Source organism: Haliaeetus albicilla, chromosome 20 (assembly GCF_947461875.1).
Source record: "Haliaeetus albicilla chromosome 20, bHalAlb1.1, whole genome shotgun sequence".
Lineage (NCBI taxonomy): Eukaryota > Metazoa > Chordata > Aves > Accipitriformes > Accipitridae > Haliaeetus > Haliaeetus albicilla.
The window spans coordinates 6,777,926-6,803,817 of record NC_091502.1 but is presented as its reverse complement, the minus strand read 5'-3'; the positions used below and the strand labels follow the sequence as shown (position 1 = coordinate 6,803,817).

The 25,892-nt window shown below is 41.9% G+C and overlaps 3 protein-coding genes across 8 annotated transcripts in view; all 3 read right to left on the bottom strand.

Moving 5' to 3' along the window:
* Window positions 1-7,610, bottom strand: part of MIPEP (mitochondrial intermediate peptidase) — a 78,595-nt gene extending 70,985 nt beyond the window's left edge. The window contains exons 1-3 of one of the 2 annotated variants that reach the window (XM_069808142.1): window positions 7,324-7,610; window positions 4,544-4,717; window positions 2,494-2,582 (exon numbers count right to left, since the gene is read on the bottom strand). In XM_069808142.1, the coding sequence (XP_069664243.1) occupies window positions 2,494-2,582; window positions 4,544-4,717; window positions 7,324-7,497 (437 nt within the window). In that variant the 5' untranslated portion in view covers window positions 7,498-7,610. The remainder of the gene's footprint in view (window positions 1-2,493; window positions 2,583-4,543; window positions 4,718-7,323) is intronic. The other variant, XM_069808141.1, reaches the window with a different exon arrangement.
* A 1,542-nt stretch (window positions 7,611-9,152) lies between these two features.
* Window positions 9,153-15,006, bottom strand: LOC104310553 (complement C1q and tumor necrosis factor-related protein 9A). The gene is given in 4 exon segments (XM_009917312.2): window positions 9,153-10,416; window positions 11,960-12,022; window positions 14,786-14,954; window positions 14,956-15,006. Coding segments are annotated over 4 exon segments (1,107 nt in total). The 3' UTR covers window positions 9,153-9,592.
* A 6,393-nt stretch (window positions 15,007-21,399) lies between these two features.
* The window catches only part of SPATA13 (spermatogenesis associated 13), a 161,621-nt gene continuing 157,128 nt past the window's right edge, over window positions 21,400-25,892 (bottom strand). For all 5 annotated transcript variants that reach the window (XM_069808138.1, XM_069808135.1, XM_069808137.1 and 2 more), the window contains one exon: window positions 21,400-25,461. In XM_069808138.1, the coding sequence (XP_069664239.1) occupies window positions 25,280-25,461 (182 nt within the window). In that variant the 3' untranslated portion in view covers window positions 21,400-25,279. The remainder of the gene's footprint in view (window positions 25,462-25,892) is intronic.

Here is a 25,892-nt window from a genome sequence, read left to right as displayed (position 1 = left end):
GGAGAGCTGTTGTCTAATCTTTATTTTGAAAGGACTCCATTAAAGGAAAATCTGTGCTCAAGTTTGCCATCAGATAAATGTGGTGCTGGCTGCCACTGAAGTAGACTAAGGGCTTACTATCCCCAGAACATTTCCAGATGCTCATCACTGTCCCTGTGCCAGACAATACTATGTCCATCACATTGCTGGCATGTTAACTGCAAGCATGTATGTCAACCTGGATTACTGGGTGGGGAACGAAACACATGCATATACTCAGCATAGCTGTGGTGGACAGCAGACCCCAGTCTGACAGTCTTGAGCACTAACTTCTTAAATCAGCTGAGGTGCAGGAAGCCTCTGCAGCCTGATTTGTAAAACGAACTTAATAGTTACCAATACCCAATGCAGAGACAGAAGAAGACTTGCATCTTGCCTGTACTTCAGAAAATGCTCTGTACAAAAGGTGTTAAATAAGAAGTCCAGCACTCTGTCAAAAAGTGGCTAAAAGCAGTTATGTATTGTTAGTACTTCCTGAGTGATACCACTTGCCCATAAAAAGGAACATTCAACAATGGTAAGTTTTGAGCATTTAAAATAGTTTATGAACCTCTCAGGTTAATTTGTGAATACCTTCTTCTTTCTACAAATTTTACATCTGAAGTGGTATTCAGATATTAAAGTCATATTGTTAGAGATGGTGTGCTCAATCTAAATCTTGAAAAATCCAGTTTCAGGTGAAAGGTTTCCCAAACATGCTGGCAAGACCAAAGCAACAGTTTCTGCTGAATTTAATCTTAGAATTCTCTTTTTATCCAGTCATGTTAGTCACAAGGCTTAGTAAACAAACTGATGCACTGCTGTCCTCCTCAGAGTACAAAAGGCTTCACTGCCTCTGCAACTTACTGTGGGACACCAGGTCAACCAGTCACTGCCTCCACTGTTATTAGGAATCCTGAGGGAAGTAGCAGACTCTGGGTCACATTCAGAGTACTGCTTGGTAAAGCTGTCACTTAAGAAGGCTACTCCTGAACACCACAGGAAGAGAAGGTACTGAAAGGACACTGTATTTGGAGATTAAAGATCACCCCTTTCCACTTTCTCAGCAGCAAGAGCAGAAGAGAAGCAAATCAATTCACTGTAGTCAAGGACCACAGAGTTAATTTTTAGGATTTAGGGTTTTTTTTAAAAAAAAAAAAAAAAAAAAAGAGAGAGAGAGAGAGAGAGAATAGGACCCAAAGAAGAGCTAAAGCTAAATCCTTAAATATCTCTAACAGCAAGACTCACACTTTGTTCTCACATGCAAATCCTTCCTACATATTTTTTTTGTTGATTGCTGTTTTCACAGATGCATTGCATTTGAGTGGCATGGTTTTGGTAGTGGGGTGGCTTCTGTGAGAAGCTGCTAGAAGCTTCCCTTATGTCTGACAGAGCCAATGCCAGCCGGCTCCAAGACGGACCTGCTCCTAGCCAAGGCCAAGCCCATCAGCAACGGTGGTAGCACGTCTGGGAGAACAGATTTAAGAATGGGAAAAAAAAACCTAAGCAACAGCAGCCAGAGAGAGGAGTGAGAATATGCAAGAGAAACAACCCTGCAGACCCCCAGGTCAGTGAAGAAGGAAGGGGAGGAGATGCTCCAGGCGCCGGAGCAGAGATTCCCCTGCAGCCCGTGGGGAAGACCATGGTGAGACAGGCTGTCCCCCTGCGGCCCAGGGAGGTCCATGGGGGAGCAGATCTCCACCTGCAGCCCAGGGAGGACCCCACGCCGGAGCAGTGGGATGCCCGAAGGAGGCTGTGACCCCGTGGGAAGCCCACACTGGAGCAGGCTCCTGGCAGGACCTGTGGCCCCGTGGAGAGAGAAGCCCAGGCTGGAGCAGATTTTCTGGCAGGACTTGTGACCCCGTGGGGGACCCACACTGGAGCAGTCTGTGCCTGAAGGACTGCAGCCCGGGGAGGGGACCCACACTGGAGCAGTTCATGAAGAACTGCAGCCTGTAGGAGGGACCCCAGCCTGGAGCAGGGGAAGAGTGAGGAGTCCTCCCCCTGAGGAGGAAGGAGCGGCAGAGACAAGGTGTGATGAACTGACCCCAACCCCCATTCCCCTTCCCCTGTGCCACTGTGGGGAGGAGGTAGAGAAAACTGGGAGTGAAGTTGAGCCCAGGAAGAAGGGAGGAGTGGGAGGAAGGTGTTTTAAGATTTGCTGTTTTTTATTTATTTATGTATTATCCTACTCTGATTTGATGGGAAATAAATTAAATTAATTTTTCCCCAAGTCAAGTCTGTTTTGCCTGTGATGGTAATTAGTGAGTGATCCCTCCCTGTCCTTATGTCAACCCACGAGCCTTTTGTTATATTTTCTCTCTCCTGTCCAGCTGAGGAGGGGAGTGATGGAGCGGCTTTGGTGGGACCCTGGCATACAGCCAAGGTCAACCCACCACAGTAGATGATCATAGAGTAATTTTTAAAGATGCATATGGAAACAGAAAAAAAAAAAAAAAAAAAAAGAAAACATACTTCTCTACCACAGTTCCAATGTTCCTGCAAGCTTCTTCAGCAGCCTCTCTGAATGCAAAGTCAGGATGGGCAATTTTCACAAAATCAGCCTGACATAGTAGAATAAGAAAACAGTGAGGCAAAGACACAAATTAAATAATCTTGAATTATAAACAAAGCTGCACTCAAGTAGTTCCATTTACATTAACATTTATTTCTACAGTTCTGTGCAATCTATTTGCAGAATTTGCTTCTTTTTTTTTTCCTAAAAGACAAAACTTATTGGAAAACTGTGCTGACAACTATTAAACCAGACAGTGAACGTGTCTTTCCAAAAAATATCTTTAATTCACACACTTCTGAAAAACTTTTTTGGTATGGTGTGTATCTTAAGAGTCCTTACAACATAGAGATACTCCAATGTATTTAAATGTTATTACAAAAGATTTTTAAAACTAAAATTCACAGTTAAGAAGAAAGCACACCACCAAAGGTGTGTAGCGGGTTTCTTTTCAAACCCTTTTTACTCTTGTGTTCAGACCATCAAGTTATGCTTTGACATCATTAAACATGTTTCTTCCTACTAGGTAAAGAGAAAACCCAAAAGTTCTTTTGGATTCAGAACAGGTTTTTTATCTGACTTACTGATTTTTAGTAAGTCTCCAAATACTTAAAGGAGTTCAGAAGGCTAGAATGATGCTAAAAGGAGGCTGGGGAGCTAGGTGCTTTCATGATTGCAGACATGAATTCAGGGAGGTTCTGGCATTGAAATGATAAAGAATTGAAGATTAGGAATATATTTAATTAAAGATTAGGAATACATTGAAGACATTCAGCATGACTTTACAGAAAGTACATGAAACAAGGTTGACTTTGTTTAACAGTACGATTGCAGTTTGATTGAAAAGGCAACCTTACAAATGTTACACACTTAAGATTTTTACTTCTTAGAATCCCTGTTTAAAATCCTGTATGATATTGACAGAATAGGTGCTGAATGGCAGATCTCAAAGTTCCTGCCAACAGATAACAATCATCAAGTTGCTTCTAGACAGAGCTCTGCATCTTTGAACATATAAACCTGAAAGTAGTACATAGGAGGTAATTATAACTCAGCAAACTGATACAGAACTATGACCACTGAAATCTGACATTAGTGTTTTAATAAGATATTGATTGATTGATTAAGACGAATTAGGCATAGTCTATATAAAATATAAGAAACAAAAGGAGAATTAGTGACTCAACAGAGCACGTAAGTACTTTCAGAACGAAAAAGTGCCTGGCACAAAAGATGTCTGGAATCTACAAAAGAGTAAGAAACAAGATTTGAGAACTGAAAACACACAGAGAAATTCAAATGCGAAAACCAAAGTAAAAAAATCAGTGACATATTTATTAAGAACTGATCTCAGTACAAAGGGTGGGTCTGCTTCCTTCAAAGGAAGAGTGATGCTTTGATAAAAGAGATACTTTGGGCAAAGAGTTTCCAGAGAACAATATGAAGTGCTCAGTTAAACTTAACATTTTGTGATACAGAGTACCAGATCAAGCACTGCAATTCTGTGGATCGCAGAAACTGCAATCTAGGAAATACCTGCATTTTTTTCTTGTGTTAATAAAAGGCAATACTGTTTAGTTTTATCTGGTGCTTTTAATCTGTAAGTTCTTTATGGACCTTCACCTATAAACTTTCATAACTTTAAAACATGTGTATTGCAACCCCAGCTTTAACTTTGAGATAAATACCCTGTTTTCCATAATGTAAGTGACTCTGGAAAGCTGTGTATTAATATTACAGCAGAAATTAAATTCTGATTTCACTGTTATTTTTCTTGTTGTGGCCTTTATATTATTTTTACATCTGTCTTAAAATATCATTCAGTAAAAGCCTTTGTAATTAACTTTAAATCAATTTAGTTTTCTGTCACCGCAAAATTTCACAGAGCTGATCAGCTATTTATTGCAGAGCAGAAAATCATAAAATGGAACAACATGGTGTAAGCTTATTAAGACAGTCAGTTTAAAAGAAATTGCTTCAAATAATAATAATTAAAAAAAAGTAACTTACCAAGTCTGCTACTCTGCACAAGCCATCTGAAAGCTGATCAAAGATCATTACAGTCTCTGGCCCAGGTGGTGTTGAACATGCCTTCTGGACTAGCTGTTCCGATTCTTGCAATGCTTTGTCCTGTGCTTCCTGAAATCCTTCTGGACAGCTCAATTCTGGAACACCAAAGAGACCCTGCAGTGCAGAACACAATGAAAACACATCACTATTACCCCCCTCGATTTCTACCCCTTTGTTTCAGGAAGGAATTATCACCACGAAATTTTACCAAAACGACCCTAGCTAGCATATTGTGACACTTCACTAAAACATTCCCACATGAGTGTCTCTGTAGAGAGACTAGTCGCAAAGCCAGTCAAATACACTGGTATCACACAAAAACATCTTCATTTCTCAGAGCAAAACATCACTGAGGTTCTTTTAGCCAGGACTGTTCTTAGAAAACCTTAAGAGTTCAGCATCAAATCCTCACAAACTCTCCTCTTCCACCCCATAACCTCCTATACTATCCTCTTCCCAAAGCAATGGGCACCAGACAAATCATAGGAAGTCCATTTACGTTCTGAAGTGAAAGTCATACCTCTGAAGCAAAAGAGACTTATCAAGGAATGCGAGGACTAAGCAGGAGTGACAAACAGTGGAAGAGTTGGCCAGCAGCCCTAGATATCAATGGATTGCAGGCAACAGGACGGTTGTCTCGGGCTCATTAAATGAGCCCAAATACTGGAACCAGATCACAAAGGAATGATCAGCAACAACTCAAAACTTTTATGGTATGAACAGTTTTATTCCTGAAGTTTTTACCAAGCACAAAATTGCTAACACTACCTGCTAGAGAATTTCCATGATCAGACCTATCACAGTAAAAAAAATTCATTTAAGATAAAACAGCATCTCTGCAAGCAATACACTCCCTTTGCAACTGCCCAACTGCAACATGAGCATCTCCTCACCTCCTAACTACAGCGTCTAACAGTACAAGGTAAATGATTTCACACAACACCCACCCCTTCCCAAATTTAACCTCAGCATCTAAAAATCACAATCTGCATTTGAAAATCTGCAGGCCAGTCACTTTACAATTGCACCTTCTCCAAACTCTTTGTGTTATAGCCATCAGTTGCAGGTTTGCATGTAGTTTACAAGTATTTATCCAAATAAAATAAAAAGCTGCAAACTGACAGCTTGTCTGTAAAAATATACATCCTGAAGCAAAAGCATCCCCTAAGGTAAGCATTTGGGACACTCCAAGTTACTTTCTTCTATCTTCATTCTGTTGCTATTGCTAAAACTACCTTCTCCCCCCCCCCGCAACGCTCTTCCTATAAGCAGGCCACCCTAAGACAGAAAACCCTTTCCTCACACTTCCCATGTTTTAATTTATTATTTGGGAACAGAAACTGGACTGAAATGAACACTGAAAAAGATATTTTTATATATATACACGTGTATATAAACACATGCATACAAACATAAATATACATGCACCACACCACCCTTCAATAACGCCTGCTGTACAAGAGACTGCTCAGCCAGCTGATGCAGTATCCTGCAATGTCCCAGAGAGCTCCTGGCATTCCTGCTGCCCTGCACCACCATTCACCCTCCCAAGTGAGTTCTTCCTGCGCATGTAGTCCTCTGTAAACAGGAGGTATCTTCTCTTAGAGATACATTAGCTGTGGAGTTCCTCTTCAACATGACAACAAGTTTGACATAAAAATTTAAAAATTACAAAAAAAATGAAGCCTAGTGCAGGTCTCTGAGTTCTTTAACGGCCTGGCTGCACAGCTGCAGCATAATTCTTTTTGCTTGGCCTCAGTATTTACACCCCAGCTGTCAAAACCTCTTTGCAAGCCTGAAATACGTATATGTCTTCCCAAAGAACTCTAGATCCTCTCCGTGGGCCAAGCAAATGTAGAGCTTATTCCCTAGACCAGGCAAACGCACGATATTTAACTGGATTATTTCCTGAAGCGAGAGTTACACCGCTGTGCCTCCAGAGGCAGGAAGCCAGAAGAAAACTTTCCCAAACAATTGCTGGATTATAAACAGAAGTTGGAGCTGTCCTCCCTGAAAATCCCTTAGTCTCAACAGCTTCACCAGCCTGGGCACCGTGGCAGGAATAGCTGAGTCAACAGACTAACACGTGAATTTTGCAGGTGTAAGTATTCTGCATGCACTGTGCCATCGAAAGTACACACCTCACGCTGTCCAGGAACTTGTTTAGATTCCCAGGACTCTCACTAACAAATGTACGTGATTCACCCTAAAAATAAATACATCAAAAAGCCTGAGTGTCACCAACCCAGCAAACAAATGCTTTTTTGCCACAGGCAACTGAACGTCAAGGATGACATCCACGCAAGAGGACGCCAGCAGTCGAACTGATTTTGAAGCACTGCCAAAGTGCATGACACTGGCATGACACTGACAGATTAAAAAAGACACAGCCAGGTAAGAAAGAGCTCGGAGTGGAAGGGGTAGTGCACATTTAGAGGCATACGGTCTCTACTGAGGCTCTAAGCAAACGTTCCAATAAACAAGGCCGTGATTTCCTACCCCTTGTGCGTCGGGAAGACCGAATGTTTTTGTTCATTAGAACCAAAACAAACCCTTACAAAGAATTAACGGCCCAACCCTCTGGCAACAGCCCGGCTGCCCCGCCACGGCGATTTAGAACTTCTAAAACTAAAGACCACACAAGACAAGCGAAGCCCGAGGCTGCCGGCAGCCGAGGCCGCCTCCTGCCCGCAGCAGCCCCTTCCCCTCCGGCCGCTCACCGTCTCCCTGCCCGCCGCGCTGCCCCGCCGCTGCTCCCGCTGCTGCTTCGCGTCGAAGGCGGCGCCCACCGGGCACCAGCTGGTGCTGACGGACCGACGAACCGGCCCCGCCGACCGGCCCCGCAGGGCCCGGCCCAGCACCGCCGGCAGCGCCCGCCGGCAGCCGGCCAGCATGGCGGAGCGGGGCCCGGCAACGGCTCGGGCCTTCCCGCCTCGGCCGCGACCTCCGCCGCCTCCGGGCCGAGGGGAGGAGAGGGAGGAAGAGGAGGAGGAGGAGGCGGAGGGAAGGCGGAGCTGCCTGCCCCCCTCCGCCTCCCCTCAGCCCGCCCGCCCGGCTCCTTCCCGCCCGGCCCCGGCTCTCCGAGGCGGAGGGCACCGCCGCGGGCCGCTGTGGGCCGCCCGGGACTGGGCCTGCCCTGCTGGGAAGGGAAGGGAAGGGAAGGGGAAGGGGAAGGGAAGGGAAAGGAAAGGGAAGGGAAAGGGAAGGGAAAAGGAAGGGAAGGGGAAGGGAAAAAGAAGGGAAGGGGAAGGGCTCTGCCGCGGGCCTGGCGGGCGCCGGGGCGGCGGTGAGAGGAGGGGCCTCTGCTGACTGAAATGTCTCCGACGTGTTTGCCACTTAAACCCGTTTTAAAGCGGTTTTTTGGTCTAGAAGCTTCTTTGACACGAACTTCTGGCCTGTGGCTTACCGGGAAAAAAATCTCTTACTGAAAAATTCACATCACCCTTCCCTCGGCCTTAGAGCCCGGCTATCCCCCTCACTGTAATTCACCTGACATGAGAAGTGTGGCCGTTTTTCCTGAAGAAACCCACCTCAGCGTGTTCGTTTTCGGGGCCCGTGATCCGTACTCGGGGTTCAACACCCGTGGGGACGTGTCCACGTTTCCTTGCCCCCCCGGCAGCATTAGGGGTGATGGGAAGCCAGGCCTCGTGCTCCTACGCTGCATTTGGGCTGAATTTCGTGTTGCTGACCCGTGTTGGTTGGCATCTCTGCTTTATGCTCTTTTAAGGGCAGGGAGTGAGACCAGCATCTTTTGTTATGTTTTTGAGTTTTAGGGGAAAAGGGGAAAAAAGAGGGGGAAAAAAATCTGAGAAAATTCACAGAAATATCTCTTGATCAGTGCTCCACTGTGTCTGCTTCAGTGTTGATTAAAGATTATCCTTCATTTGGAAGAATTTGATTTGCACCAGCTAATTCTGAAGTACAGCAACATTATGCTGTGTTTTTCCACCAGCATTGAATATCTGCCCACGTTAGAGAATCCACATGGCATTTCCTCCTATCACTCCATTTCACTCTATTTCAGACCTTTGGCTACACAAAGAGCAATGCAGCATATTTAAAAGCTGTAAAATCTGCCCAGCTGCAACAAAAGAGCAAGCAGCTCCTGTGGAGGTATCAAACTACGCCAATGCCAAGTTTTAAAATTATTTTTAAATGGTTGGATACAAACTAACCAAATTTCAAGTCCATCTACATGTGCCACCTAGAAAGATAAAAACTGGCTTGGAAATAACTGCTGCTTAATGTTTATACAAGATGGCAGGGACCCACATGTCATAATTCCAGAACTTGAAATTTTATCTTTTATTTCACCGCACTTTCTTTTAAAACATTTGTCCTTCAGAACTGGTGTACGCACCCCTGTATAGCTACAGTAAGTCACCAAACCAGTAATGTGTCAAGGCCAGCACGACAGATCCTTAAAAGTTGTCCTCTCTTGTGCAGAAGCCGTTCCTGAAACCAACTGTCCTGCAACTGCAGCCATGAAAACTGTTTATGCGTATTAGGAATTTTTTTTATTTTGAGTTTTAAAAAACAAAGCTGACAACGGTAGATTAGGACAGCTTAATAAATATATACCTGGTACCTTGCGACTGGGACAAGGCAGCATTCAATTCAAACCTCTTCTGAGTATGGCTCTGAAACCTCGAGCTCTGTTTTAGCAGCTGATAATGAAAACTTCAGCACAGTAAGTTGTGCAATGAGCAGTTGTGTGCGTAATGAGGCCTGGTTTCCTACAGATACAAGTAGTGTGATCCTATACCTTCCCACTGTGATGACTTCAGTAAAAAAAAAAAAATAAAAAAAAATTACTCAACTTTTAGGGAGATGCCTAGCCGGTCCCAACCTGCCCTGCAGTCCTACATCTCCCTTTCAGCCCTAGGCGTACCTCCCTGGATGATTTCTGTTTTCTGTTGAATCCAGTAGAAACTGCCCGGCAGATAACAACTTTATTAGGGAGGGCTGAAGGACACGGACGTACAGCATTCATGGATAACGTGGAGTTAACGTGTCGGGCGATGGCAGTGGCTCCAGCGGGTCAGAGGTGCTGAACAGGAGGAACCCAGAGAAGGTCGTATCATCATCCGCATCTGCAAACAGCCCATTGAAGGTCTCTCCTTGGTGAGCCTGCAGCCACACCTCATCTCCTCCCTGTAGCTCGAGGATGGCGGCTCCCGAGGCCTGGTCCTCTCCACTCTGGTATCTGTCCACCGTGTGCAGCATCTTGATGCCATTTTTAACTAGAGCTACTCGGACATTCCTTGAGTAGACAGTGATGTGGTAGGTGAAATAGTAAACACCGGGGTATTTGCAGGTGAATTTGCCAGTAACTGAGTTGTAGTCATTTAGACTATTATACAGCACCTTGTCAAACTTGATTGGGCGATTCGGGGGGGGAAATTTGGTGGCAATTGTAAGGCCGACACTGAAAGCACTCTTTGGCAGGACTGCTGGGGGACCTACGTTCCCCTTATCTCCTCTGTCTCCTTTCAAGCCTCTTTCCCCCTGAACTCCTGGATTACCCTGTGGCCCCAGATCTCCAGTATTACCTTTAGGACCTGGATTACCTGTCAGGCCAATTGGCCCTGGGAAACCAACTCTTCCAGGATGGCCAATTTCACCCTTTGTCCCTTTTGGACCTATGGGCCCAATGTCTCCTTTTAACCCCTTGTGTCCTTGCAGTCCCAGCTCTCCCTTCTGACCTTTGTAACCCACTGACCCTATAATTCCTTTTGGTCCCAGTTTCCCAGGTCGTCCTCTTTCTCCTTTATCTCCTTTGTTCCCTTTCTCTTCAACAGTCCCATTGGCCCCTAAATGAAAAAAAAAGGACAAAAAAAAAAGGATACATTGTGATCTTCCACTGGATTAGTGGGGCACAAGATGAGTTTCAGCACAAAGACATGTGTGTGTAGGTGTGTGTCACCAGTGTACACGCTGTGCTCACTGTACATACAATTTCTCATACGTTTAAGTGCAGAATAAGCATAACATCTGAAGAAGCTGCTATTGTGTTAGAAAACGGGTGCTCTGGCTGAGAGCAGCAAGAATAAACTCAAAGAAAGGACAGTGTGATTTGTCTACAGGCTGATGGTAGCACTGACAGCTCACATCATCTCAAGCACAAGCAGCATCTGTCCAAACACTTGTTTTCAGCCTTTGATATACAAAATGGGGGAGATGATGGTTCACAATTTAATCAGAGGAAGGTCCTATTAAGCCTTTGAAAATTCTCTGATTGCTGCACAAGGGTTTGAAGATGAAGTTCTCATTAATTGAAGGGCATGTTAGCAGTTGATAGAAGATACCATAATGATCATATACTCTATCAATCAGGAAAAGAAGCTGATAATTTCTGCATAAGAGCCTCTGGCTTCTGATGTTAGGAATGATGCTGTACTTACAGTTTACTATTCTCAATTTACAACTGAGAGTATTTAACAGCAGCAATGAACTGAAAACAAGTGAGATTGTATGGTGAGCCTCTGCGAAAAGCAGCATGGGTCCATCAGGACAAGAACACAAGTAAAGAAGGTAGCTTTGGTAATTTTAAACAACAGTTGTGGCCTCATGTCTCATGCTCATTCCAGGACTGGGGTCATTTCTAATAGACTGGAGAAAAGTCTGAGGGGTGTAGAGCAGCTTGTAAATACTCCCATGCAATGCATATACTGTATGTTATTTCTCAGGGTCAACTTCAGGATTTTGGAGAACCTGGACGCTGTCTTTGGCAGGCTTCCATGCTTTTGGATATATACATTGTCTGTGTACAGCTGGTCTAAGGTTGAAAAAGTCCAGCATCTCGGAGTTATTGAATTTGTGCAGAATGATGTGATGCCACTTGCACGATGGCTGACTCCCTGCTTTTATGCACAAGTCACTCTGCACATGTACATCCATCTGACACAGGAGACGTGCTGTGTATGCATAGGTTGGTTAAACAGGTGAAGTATACAGGATCTACTGTATTTTTAGGTATATAACTTGTGTCTGCTACAGTTTCTTTTAAAAGTTCCTTTCCCTGAAGTTGCATACATAGCTACAGGAGCCTCACTTTCCTGAGGTCGCTGCAGATGTGGTGTCTTCCTCAGCAGCTGGCAAAAGGATCAGGGAAAGATAGGATAACAGGCTGAGTGAAGAAGTTGTAGGGCATCAGAGGCAGCGGGATAATTGGAGGTGGCAAATTTCTCTTGTATTGTCAGCATATGTGTGCAGCCTCTACTACTTCTGGAAAAGGGTTTTTAACCTTTATGGTACTTCTGCTACAGCTAGAATGTATGGCATGTCCAGTGCTCACAAACACAAGGACATGACAGTTGATAGACAAAGAATAAATTGAAACACTTCTTCTCTGACCTCGTTCGCCTTTCTCTCCATTTGCACCATCTTTTCCTGGACTGCCAGGAAGTCCTGCTTCGCCTAGTACAGAAGAGACAAACAGATTTTCATTAAACAATTAAATTACCAGAAAACTTGGGATATAATCCTTCTCTAATCCTTCCTCTTCAAGCCTGGCTAAACAGTGACGTGAAGAGTTATCTTATTCCTGACTTTTAGTGCGTGCCACTCCTGGTACTTTTATCTTACAGAGAGATTGACAGAGAGCACAGAAACTCAGCCTGAGGACAGTGGGTTTTTGAGACAGAGGGAATCCTTGGCATAAAGAGGTGGGTTATTGAGATATGTAGAAGAGCTACAAGCTGGTCAGGACCACCAATGTGAAAACCTCTTGTCCTTTTGTTGCCTCCATCCATGGAAGATACCAGCAGGAAAATGAATGAGGAAGCCATATTCAGCAAGAAGATTTGCAGGGCGAGGAAGCCTAGTAGCGAAACAATCGTAAACTCTCCTCTAAAGAAGAGACATCTGCAGGGGTTTGGCCAATGGTAATGAAACATTACAGCGGAATAATGTTGCCTGTAGATCTGAGGAAGTCATTCACACTCTTGATCCCTGTATCTAGCATGACATGAACTTTCCACTGCTCTAAAGAGAGCAATTATAGAAGTCATTTTTATAGTAACATCACAGGTGACCAAGAGGTGTGTGATCGAATACCTGAATTTACATCCAGAACACAACAGAAGAAAAAAGAATTGGCAGTTTGGATATAACCATATTCCAAGAGTAGCTCTCTGGCCATACAGACAGAAGAACAGTTCTTTAGCAGTTTTCTGCGCAATGGGCACAGTCCAGCATCTGCTGAAATTTCATTGACTTGGTAAGGAACAAAACTAAGTCTCACGTATTTAACTGCAAAGTTGTGTGTACGTACAATATAAACATACCATCTAATAGTACAGTCATCCCAATTTGTTCAAACAACAAATAATCAGTATAGTCATCGTAATAGCTTAATTTAGGAAAGAAAGTTGGGAACTTTATCATAAACCAGTGATATCATGTGATAACTCACTGGAGTAAAGTGAGGGCCTTTATAAGATAAATGAAAATAAGTAAGCTCTAGATTTTCCATTTTTCAGACTTGCCTGGACCCCTGCATATAGAAGAAGAAGGCAGTTAATTGTATGTGCCTATTAAGAAGCTAATGGAGTTTTTTTGTTTGTTTCTAGATTTTAAAAGGTTCTGGTTTTAGACAGGCTAGGGCACTGAAAGCTGGAGCACTTAAGTTGTTGCTTGACAGACAACTCTAAATCATTTTATAAACAAAAGAGTTCAAAATAACTCTTTAGCAATCACTGAGGTAAATATGTAAGTGGGTAGACTTGTCTTTCAGTGGTCCAGGGCAGGCCATAAGCAGTGAATAACTCTTCATTGCCCAAATTATAAGTGCTGGTTATTCAGCTGATCTAGTTTACTATATAGCCACACAAACAGTTGTGGGGCATGAGAGAGAAGAGTCTAGTGGGAGGAAGAGGATCTGGTAGAGGATCCTGCCTATGCTAGCGTAGCCATCAAAGAACCACACATCAAACTACACCTTCAACACTGATTCTGCAGCGTACGCTGTTTGCGGAGGCATATACTTTTCTGGTGGAGCACGTGATTCATTAGCTTAGCAACCTAGTCTGTTAAAGGCAGACATTTCCACTAGCTTGAAAGACATAGTAAAACACTTCAGCACATGTTAAGTTAATTTCTTTTAGACTGTTGACCTCAGTATGGTTTAGGTACTAGATTATATACTCCACTGAAAAAAGCTGTGATTCACAATCCTTAGATCAGCACTCGGTAGAAGGGTTTATCTGATAAGTACAAGTTTGATCTGGATTGATTTGTGTGGCTGAGTTAGCCAGGCCCACAATAACAGTGTTTGTGACAGCTTTATGTATTAAGACATAATGCCACCTGCATGATGCCACACAATAGCTGACCTAACATAAAGCCTGTTGGGGAAAAGTTCCCCCCCAGAATTTTGTGAAAAAATTTGAAGCAGCAGATTTGCACTTGTCCCGTGCTTTGCATTCTGGGGTTGTGACACTTCAGATGAAGTGTTCTATGTCCACATGCCCACAGATTTATCACCTTGTGCAACCCTGGCCTTGATATTCCAGCATGGATGCAAGGGCCATCGTTATCCTGAGGCTTAAAGTACTATGGGAATTACCAGCTTTAGGATGCTGAGAAGATTACCTCTGTCTTCCATATCACACACAAATCTCAATTATAGCCTGTTAGAGCAGACATGAATCCTACACTGTTTTCAACAGTCTGCATTTCTGAACTTCCCTCTAGTGGCCCTTGAGTTGCAGCAAGGAGGCACACTCAGAAGCAAGTCCTACAAATGTAAAATTTAGATAAGAAAGAGAAATCTTACTGCTGCACACTTCTTATTACACTGAACAAGTTGTTGGGTTTTTCTTTTTTACTGGGCTTGAAGCTCTTTACAGAAATACAGTTGCTATCTTAGAGATGTAGGAGTAGGTTTACAGGCTTTAAAATTTTCAAATAGACATGAAAATATTCCCAAAATAGAAGGTAAAGTCTTTCTTCTTTTGTTTTTATCCTATGGACCTGACCCCTCCATAGTATTAGCTATCTTGCTTTCATTATTAGGTCTTTCTTTAGATTTCCTTCTTCAAACAAGTAAATGACAAGTGTCTGAAATGTTTTCTGAAGGCTAGGCAGAATAATCCCATTAATGCCAAGTTACTACAGACAACTTTGGGAACTAATGGCATTGCATTTGATACATGAAATCATTTATTCTGAACATAGTACCTGTATCTCCCTTGTCGCCTTTTGAACCGTCACGTCCATCACGACCAGGTATGCCATTGTGCCCAGGATTGCCAGGGATGCCAGGATACCCTTGGGTACAGATGTCCTGGGTTTGTGGTTTTGCTGTGCTGACTACAATAGCCAGCAGTATAATCCAGCTTTTCATTCTTTAGATAGGTTATATGATTTTGGCTGAAAGATTTAAGAAAGCAAAAGTACATCTGCCTAAGTCTACCTTAGAAGGGGATGCAGGGTGGGGGAGGGAGGAAAAAAAGGAAATGGGTTTTCACCACATCTATTGTTTTGTTTTGTTTTATTTATAGGTCTCTATATAGCATTAAGCACAGTCCTGGAGACTACTGAGTGCCATTTCAAATAATAATTTAATGGGAATATCAGCCATAGTGTCATTAACATTTGAAACATTGACTCAGCTTTACACAATTTAAAATATTCCTTAATTCCCTATGATTTGGAGCATCAGGTTCTGTTTCGTATTTTCTTATGCAACATGACTTGTGGAAATAAATGACTTTGCAAAGGGAAATTTTGATGCAAGTAGATGGTGAGCAGCTGAAAGTCACAAAAGCTCTGGGGAGGTTTAGAGCTACCTTTGATGTCCTCAGGATCTAGCCAGCAAACAAGAAAACAACAACTCAGTGCATCTCATAGAGTTTCACACTGTTCAGTTTAAACCATGAGTGCATTGACAAAGCCCAGATTTCATGGATTTGGCTGAACTTAACCCAAATTTCAAGATTGTAATAAAAAGGCAACTTGGGCAAAAGTGATAATCCCCCCCCCAGCAATTACAGCAAGGAACATAGAGTTGCAGCAGCTATATGCTGAAGAAATTCTAGTGACTTGTCTTATTCCAACCAAAACTCTGAAACCCCAATGTCTGGCAAGTCTACAAGGAAGTGTGCTAATAAAAATGTTGTTGCTGTCCTAAGCCCAAATCGACAGTTAAAATTTAAGGTCTTGGGGATGATTCAGGTAGGACCAGTGATCCTGCATTCATACACAAGGATTCATACAATGTCCTGTTTCTCCGAAGTTTTATGAGTGTTGGTCATTAATAACCCAGTATCTATCTAACAGCTTCTTAAGGGAAAAATAATATAATTGAGCTAGTCAAACAGCTCATAACCGAGAAGCAGCAGGGGTCTTAATGCCCACTTCTCCACCCACATTTCTCCTTGCACCTACTCATGACTGCACAGTTGTGCCTCTCATCTCCCAGGAGCTGGCTCTGATGCCACAGGAGGTGAGTTATGGTAATTCAACCCCCTAATTCAGCACAAAGCAATCATCTTTTACTCTTTTTTGTTTTCCATTGGAGTTAGTCATCTACTGAGTTAATAAGTTGAATGACCTCAGAGGGGGTCAAAGCTGGAGCAGAGTGAGATGAGGACAAAGATATGAGGGATCAAGTAAGAGAGTTTTTTGGCAAAAACAAGTCTTTAGTCTGGTTCTCCCCCTTCATGTAACGATGCTACTTAAAGTCCAGCTTATATTTATCCTTTCATTAGAGTGTCCTTCCTATATAATGTCTTTTAATATAGGCCCACCAAAATACATTAATACTTAATCCTGGGCACTACGTGTTTTAAGTGAGTGTAAGAACAATTAGTGGGAAGAGATTAGACTGAGGAACAAAAATCAAATAGCAACAAAATTAGTGCCCATTTTATTTGAAATTAATATTCATAAATTAATGCACAGAAGCTTGGGCTATATAGGTTAAGTACTTATACAGGTAAAAGCAATAGAATAAGTAAACTTTACATAATTGGCTTTTGAATTGGTCATTTTATTAATGAGAACTTAATACTAAGATCAGTATTCCTTTTGAAATATTAATTCGCATTGACTAAAAAAATGATGTCTTCTGTTTAATATCTTCACCACCATTTCTCAGTCTTATGAAACAATGCACACAAATACCATGCAGAGAGAGACTAGTATGTTCTCAATAAGAATAATTACACCCTGTTAGCAGTATTCGATCTGAATATTCTTTTAACTTAATTTGTAGAGGAAGACCTTAATTTTGGGACACGTTCCTTAATGTTTTTGTTCTGTCTTCAGGAAAGTTCCCCATTTTGCAACAGTTATTGGGAATGTGATTTAGGATGCCTTTGCCAATAGTCTCCAGAGAGATGTTTCAACATGCACCAGCAAAATCCTACTTTGTCTGCTGCTTCTGATAGGCACTAAAGAAAGTTGAAAATAAATTAAACATTTGCTACTTCTGAGCTATATAAACATTTGCTGCCTTAGTCAAAGGACTCCAGAGGAGTGCAGAAGGAAGAAGTGCTCTGTATGATGCTGTTAGGATATGATGCACCCCACGGAGAAGTCTGACAGTCCTTGTCCACTGACAGAAAACCCCATTCCCAGTTGTCTAAGGGAGTATTTCTTGCCTAAGGAAGAGAGAGTTTCGTCCCCATACATGCACTCCTCTCCACAAGCTGACAACATCAATATCGTCATCATCATCATTACCACCATCACATATATAGGATCTTTGGTCTTACCTCATTCACTGTGTACTTGCGGTGTTCTTGGGCATCCTTAACCAGAGTATAAAAGCTTCCTGTACACAGGAATGCACACTTCAAATATGTGCCTTGAGGACAAACACTTGTTTGGTCACTAAATTCTCAAAGGTCAGTGATTTAATTTTGAGAGCTGTTCAATAATTAAAACAGAGGTTTAAACTGGAATCTTCCTATTTATTCCAATATTAAGCTGAAGCACTTTGTACTTTGGCTTTTACCACTGTTACGTGAAATAAAATTGTTAAAATGGATTAATAAGGCTTTGATTTGCATGTTCCATTATACAAATACATTACACAAATGTTAGCCTTTGACAGCTTGGTTGGTTTGTAGGATGGAAGGCATGTCGGATACCATTATTGTGCTGCAAAAACATGTAATAAAGTTAGTTTCTGTATCAAGCAATTTACAATACAATTAGGGACAAAAGGCTATAGAAATTAAAAATAACAATGTTGTGAAAGTGGCATTACAAATATTATGGAAAAGAAGTAAGAAGGTGCAATTAAAGTAAATAAATTGAATGCCAAAGAGAGCTTTTCATGTGTAATTAGCAGGCTCCCCATGTAGCCATTCAAGCATCAATCAAAGCTATCGTGCATATTATTGGCAACTAAATTTGAAGAAACCATAACGATACTTAAATGTGTCTTCTTGAAACTACTGAAACTGCTGCTATCTAAGGACTAGTGGAAATAAAGCAACTGAGCGTATCGTCAACTCCTTAAATGCTGATCGTGAACAGTGAAGGATAAAACCAATAGTAACAGGAGTTAATGTGTTATAGGAACTGGCCTTAATTCACCCCTCTTGGTGCAAGTGACTGAAAACACTGTGTCTGAGGGGGTTCCCCTCCTGCAAAGATATGACATGTGTGGCCTGCGTGTCAAATAATGCATCCTCAGCACAGATGAGCAATGCATAGTTTTCACTAAGGTCTTCACCACCCCCCTGTGGTATTAGGAAAATATTGCAAGCCTTAGATGCCTCGGTTTGTATCTGGGACATTGTATCTGCCGTGCTCTGAGGAATAGGAAGGACAATGTGCACCAATTAGCTGCTCTACTTGAATGAACTTCTGTAGCCAAATTAGCTTCGCTGCTGTGCTAATTAAGAAGAAATTTGAGCCATGACAAACAATCCTTTTCTCTGTACCTGTTAGGCACCATCTGAAGTTTTCCAAGGTTGCTTATAGCCTCAGCCTCATCTCACGCTTCCAAAGTTTGAGTTATTAAAAAGTAGCCCACCCTGCCAGCTTAGTGCCGTGCCCTCAGTGATCTGTCCTGCCATGCAGAAAACCTGGATTTATTGACGAACTTTCCTGGCTGTAGGGTGCTGGGAGAGCTGGTGGCTCTGGGGGGGGACAGCACTAGGGGCAGCACGTGAATTTTACAACACTCACAGTCTGTCTATCCCAATCCTCAGGTGAGAATGACATAATTCATTAGTTACATCTGCCTTGATGGACTCTGCAGTTAATCCGGTTTGATGCTTTTTTAGCAAAGAACCAAGAGAACTGCTGTAGGAATGGCCTTAAAGACAAACATGACCGTCAGCTGCTTTCACACGTGCCTCGTCTCATCACAGAATAATGCCTTGCAAATAATTACACAGTAGCAAAAGTTCGTTCTTAAAAAACGTTGCATCTGAAGGGCAGGAGATGCAGGGGGGTTTAGATTGATTGCTGTGCCAATTGCCTTTGTTAGGAGCCGAATATGGCGGTAATGACCATGAGATGGATGGTTAATAAAAGAAGATATACCCAACCGTAATAGCAGAGGACCTTCTAGACGCTTTTTCAGTCCTTCATGAGTCGCTATCTCCAAAGTCTGGGGTATGCTCATGGGGGGGGGCAAGGTTAACTGCACCTAGGGAATCTGCCTACTGACAGCTCACTTCGGTGTATATATATTCTGCCTTCTTATTTCCTATGTGCCAGAAACAAAGGAATTTGGCATGTGTCTGCTTCTGCCAGCAAAGTCCCTCAGGAGCACCTGGAGCTTCCCCTTCCCCCGAAGCAGTTTCAGCTTTCCAAAAATCACTAGGGGAAACAATGGATAAATCCCACATCATCTTGTATTTCTCTTCTGAGTGGAACTCAGCCCTTGAAGGACAGTGGTACTCATTGCTCTGCTAACCTCTGCCCTCTCAGATTTACCCTTCTGAACTTTGCTGACACCAGACTCCAGGGACGCAGACACCTTCCAACCTTCCCTTGTCTGTGGTGTGGTTTGTCCATCATTGCTGGTGGCCCATTCTGCATGCTCAAAACATTAAAATGACTTGGGTACAACCTTGCCCAGGTGTCACCCCCCACCAAGATGCACAACAGAAATGTAAGGTGTAACACAAACAGAGGGAGGGTGTGATGGGTGTGGATCACTTGTCTGGTGCAACCTGCTGTAGGTGCCAGCAGAGACATTATCTGGAGATGCCATATGGAGTCTATGAAGGAGGTGCGAGTGTGGGTGTGTATATGTGTGTATAAACACACACATCTGTTTTTTGAAACCAGAGCCTAAATACCTAATGGTGGCAGTATGTGAGTTCTCAGCCCTAGGTACTCACCTGGACCACCAGAAGTCGGTTCTGACTGCAGTGAACTAAACCTAACACAGAACTAAGATAAAAAAAAACATGTTGTGCTGACAGTTTATACAGTTTTGACATATTCTCACAATTACATGTTCTCTAGCTAGTTGGAATAACTGAATTTTGAAAAATATACAGAAACACACTAAATAATTGTGTGCTTTCCTTACAGGCTACATGATGTGCGGTTTTCCATTGCTGACTTTTTCATTTCTCCTTTGGTACTGTTAACATAAAAAGGCCTGAATCCTTGTCTCCGTTACCAAGCACAGATCATGTAGCCTGGAAAAAAAAAACCCAAAACAAAAAAAAAAAAACAAGAGAAGCAGTGTCATTTCTGCACAACCTAAAAGCTCTACCTGATAGATCATCTCTCAAAGAACTTACAAGCTGACAATATAGAATGATCTACAGGATTTCACCTGACTGCCAAAGCATGAAATAAAATGCACAAATGAGCTCACCGTGGCCAGATGAATTGCCCGCTTCTTAGAAAACCTATTTATCACAACGTCCTACTCCAGTGTTTGCTCAAGGTATGTTTTTTGGTCATCTGATCTACCGCACTAAGTGCTCAGACTCTGCCTTTCACTTTGATATTGGAGCACTCCACACACATCCTGCTGCAGCAGCAGCACTTGGGAGGCCTGGGAAACGCTCAGCTTTGAGGTGAACGAAGAAATAGAGATAAGAGCTTGCACATTGGAAGGAGGGGGAAAGAACTGGCAAACCCAGCTATTCTGCCAGCATTTGAACTTGCCGAAGCATTTTTGATGAAAAGATTTCAGCAAAGTATGTTATTTTGTTAAAGATAATGTGTCTCAGCGAAACATAATTTTTGACACAGCCTTGAGCAGGAAGGACACACGCATGCCTTTCAGATGTGGTCCCTTGCTCGGTCAGAATAACAAGAAACGAAAAACTTCCCTGAATCAGAGCAGTAAGCTGAATCTCCAGCAGCATTGCCCATTGCTCTAACAAGCAGGCAGGTAAGCCTGTTCACAGACATTTACAGAACACGCCTTTTGGGTGAACCCTTTCAAAAGGTTTTGCTTTTGTTCCAAAAAAAATAAAATTTAATCCTTATCTAAACTACAGTACTTAAGTCACCATCCTCTGTCAGCCAGAGCTTTATTAATACAGAAGCTGCATTTGCATTTACTTCCAAGGGGTACTGTGGGAGCTGTCTGTCAGGACAAGTTAAAGCACAGTGATCGCAGATGCATATGGCTGGGACAGTAACAAGGATGGGTTTTGCCTGAACGATGAAGACTTCAAGCCCAGAATCAGGTTTAGTAGTTGTTAAAACAAACTTGTGCTGAGAAGTACTGTAGCTGTTACTGGAAAACCAAGAGAGGAGGGTGTGACATTTTTTGCTTTAAAATAATAAATATGACAGTTGGTACATTTTTGCATCACAGAGGATATTTTGTAGGCAATTTAAAAAATCCACAACAATTTTAAAACTGCACAATAAAGTTTTATAAGACACAGCTGAGGAACTTCAGCTTTGTACATTATTTAATTCAAACGTACAATAAGAGAAAAATAATGGGAATGTAAGTTTGTACTTATTTCCAGAAAATAGATTCATTTGACAAACAATGTTCCAAGAGTAAATAAACCTTGTAATGCAATTACTTCAGAACACATGCACATCAAGCTACTGCAGTCCTCTAAATTGTACTTTAGCCGTCAACAGCCAATTCATCTGCTCTGTAGCCAGGACACTTCATTTACAACATGTGTAACAGCACACAGATGGTAAGATGCACAAAGCAATGTACGTAAGATAAAATGTTACAAAACACTTGTCAAAATAAAATATATATGCAAGTCATCCCTAGTATTTACAACAAATAGTTTTAAATTAGAGCGCAGTCAGAAGGCATCTCCTACATACAAATGCCACACATAGAGAAAAAAAGCAGAAAGGCAGTCAAAGAAAGGTACTGTGTTAGTTATGGCTAAAGACCTTTGGCTCCAAAACTCTGTTATAATTATTTTCAAAAGACAACTAAAAAGTGGAACATTTGAGTAGTCTGTCTTTGAACTCCGTTATTACACTGACCACTAAAACTCAATGTGAAATTTAGCATGGCAAGAGCCACTTGTAAAACAATCTTATTATTTTATACATCAAATGCTCTGAGTTAGATGCAATTATGGTTTGGCATTTTCCTAACTCAGTGGGAACACATTTGAGGACAACTATATTTTACTGCATCTCATGCATAAAGTCTGAGGTTATCTGCTCAGCAGGCCATCAGGAAGGCTCTGGCTGTGCTTTATCTAAACGAGGCACAAATGTGCTTAGTAGTTGCCCTAGAACTTGCATGCCCTAGAGACATGCAAAAGTGAGAGGAAAAGAACAGATGTTGCCGTCACACCTTTCTGATCATATATAAGTTTTGTTACCAGAAGGAGGATCAGGGCAAGAGTTGCTAGAGTGCAAACTTTCACACTTTAGTTGCAACTCTTTTTCCCACAGACTCTAAATCAGGCTGAACCCCAAGTAAGTATTTGTCTTAATTGTTGGATAATGTAATTGTTTGTTTCCATTTAACTATAATTTGTTTAAAAGATTATGGTGTAGTCCAAATTTGGCCTGTCTTGTTATATTTTATCTTAATCTGTTGCAAGGTCAGATTGCAAAGAAAGACACAGAGAATATTATAAAACAACCATGTCTATATGTAGGGTACTATACGTAAAACTGTCCTGAGTAATCTGCACCATGAAACATTTGCTTTTTATCTCTCTGAAATTCACTTCTTGAGAAAAAAACTGCTGCATTCAAAACCATATGCAAACATTTCTGTCCATTTTTAGGGCTAAGGCACCAGCACTACTATGTGGGAAAAGCCTTCACGCGTACTGACATGTCAGGAAGATACATCCCAAAACCTCCTTTTTTTTCCAGCACTCTACAGAACTGAGCCCTGGAAGGAAGTAGGTTTTAGCAAAGACACATATGCAATTAAGTGTGGATCTCATAATGTCTTCAGGTCCAGCTGGGAAAGTTTCCGGGTGAGCACTGCAATCCAACTTCAGACATTTTTTTTGCATCTAGAACAAGTCTTTCAAAATGTGATTATGAAAAAACATTGTCTCCACTTCCACAGTATGTGCATTACTTTGGTTTGCAGGCCTGAACATGGCAAGTACCCACAAAAATGGGTATGTAATAAACACAAAAGCATTACTCATTTAAGGGGAAGGGCATGCATCCATGCCTGCATTTGGAAGTCTGCTCCTTGTGTTTAAATAGAGCATTTAGAATTATCTTTTTAAAAATCTGAATAGAAATGGCTTGTTTTAAACATCAAAAGAAAAATATAACCCAGCCAGCTTTTTTCACTAACTTTTCTGTGCATTTTCTTTAAGCTGGATCATTGAAAATGTCAGTGCATATTTCCAGTTCTTAACTGTTTCAGGTCATCTTTCATTGCTATGGGAAAGCACAAGCAATGAAGTTCACTGCACTGAACAATTCAGCTGAGCATCACCAGACTTTGCATTATTGCTGAACTATATACACAAGGCATTTGAAATGTACAGTTGTCAAAAGATGTCATTTAAAATCAAAACCACAAACCTGGGCTTTGCAGAAGTTGCCACAAAATTATCAAGTCACAAAATCTAGCGACTAGTGGGCATCACAACACTGACGATAAACAAAAATATAGAGGTAACAGTAGTAGGAACAAATACATGTTTAAAATAAGGCTTTTTTACATTGTTGTTGAGATTCCTGGCCTCTAGCCCCTTGTTTGTTCTTCATATATTACATATTCATGACAAAGCTGATTGTGTCCATTGTCAAAGAATATCCTTGGATCTATCCTTATCATCAGATAATGCCCCTAATCAGCAGCATAGGATAAAGTATTGTAAAGACATTCATAGCAAATCAGTTCTGAAACATATGGAGTCTTTCTTTCCTTTCATATTACCAGCAGTCTTTTGTCAACCTTAATGAGAGCTATCAAGCAGAAATGATCAGTGCTGCAAATATCAAGATCCTGTTTCTTCCTGGTGGCTTTTTAAAAGTTATTCTCCCAAATCAACTTAATGTCATAGGCAAATCGTACCAGCGCAAATCACGTATTGCATATGCTGGCCAGAGCTGACCTTAATCGAGTCAAGTTCTTCTCCTTCCCATACCGACTGACGACTCTGAGACAAAAATCCATCTCCGGTCCACTCAATTCCTCTATCCCTTCCAGTGAGGATTTCTTTTTCTTTGTGAAGAAATAATTGGTCAAAACCCATTGCCAATTGACTGTGTATAAGAAGCATGGATCCAGACCGCCTCAATATATTTACATTACCATTCATCCATCTTCTAAGTCAAGCTATATGAATACAAAGTGTGAGAACTATGTAACATAGCCAGCAGTCAGCAGTCAGCACGTACTGTCTCAACTCTGCCTTTGTACATTCACATTATCTCAGTTAGAAAATTAAAAAATACATTTTACACAGAGAAATAAGCATATTGGAAATATAAAGAAGCATCTCCTAGGTGAAGAAGTGCACAGAAAGTGATATAAAAGCTCTATACTGAAGAGCATACATGCATGCAGTATATTGCTGTGACTGAAAGTAATCAATCTGAGATGCCCTGGGCTCCTCGTTTCCACTTGTGTGCAATAAATGCACATATCTTTATAGTCCATTTCACACTCTGTTCATGTTTCTATATGACAGAATAAAATTTCCCTGTTCCAATCTGGAATATGGTAAGGCCTTGCGGGATGTTCTCCTGCCATTTGGCAATTTAATAGAAAAAGACAGGAAGGATTAGTGTCCACCAAATTCTGCAACAGCTGGCTAATCCCATGGGATGTCTCCACCTGATTTTAATGGGTGGTCTCTGCTCAGTGCTCCAAAAGGAAGGAGAAAACTCTCCTAAGATTCCTTGGTGATATACCCCTAAGGAAAAATTCCTCCCTACCCTAAATTTGGCCATCGATATAAGGGTAAGAAAAATGAAATGTTACAATGACCTGCATGATTCCATCGCTACTTCAACATAACTAAGACAAACAGAGATCAAATACAGCTGCTTCAGAGTAACAGCAAGTTGTCTTTGTCAGAAGGGAGACTGCTCTTCATCAGCAATGCTGACACTTGGCAACATTGACTTCAGAGCAGTCTTGAGGACCTTCATTCTTCTTCTAGACAAAGGTTGTATTTCTGGCTCAAGGACCCCGAGGTTTTCCCTCCAAAACTGGAGATTCACTGAGCTCAAATAAGCTTAGCCGTGTCTCCAAGGTCCTTCTTTGGAGTAAGTCTCCCTCCATGCCGATGTCCTTCCCCGGTCCTTGGCCTCTCACTTTTTAAAGGGGGTGAGTTTGTTGAAGGTATGCCAGAAGAGGGATGGCTTCCGCTTGGGTTCTGCCAGGGCAAAAACCTGCTGCTGCGGGATGCTGGTAGGCACAGTGATGTGGCGCTGATGAATAGGATGCAGGCTTTGGTGTGGAGGAGGCACAGGACACCCATTATAGCTTACACCTGCAAAAGGAACAGTTTAAGGAAGCGTATGAGTCAGATCATGAAATCTTCTGAGAAAATTTAAGCACAGGACCATGGGACAAATTCAATGGTCCATAAAGCCAGTATGAATTTTGCCATGATCTTGAATGGAAGCACTACTGAAGGTTACCTTTTCTGGTATTAGACTTTTAATTGCTGCATTGGTTTGGCTTAAGAGGAGAATAATAACAGTAAAAATAACATTACAGAATTACCAAAAATAAGCGGCAGTTTCACATAGCCTGGCTATATTGTTTGCACAAGTAAATTCTGGTATTTCAAAGGAATGACTTAACACTGTAGATACTTGTACTTCAGTCAACACTCAGAATAAGGCTGGGTAAAATATTGCCACCAACAAAAATGTTATTTCTTCGATTTGGAAAATATTTTTCCAGGCTAATGTTCTC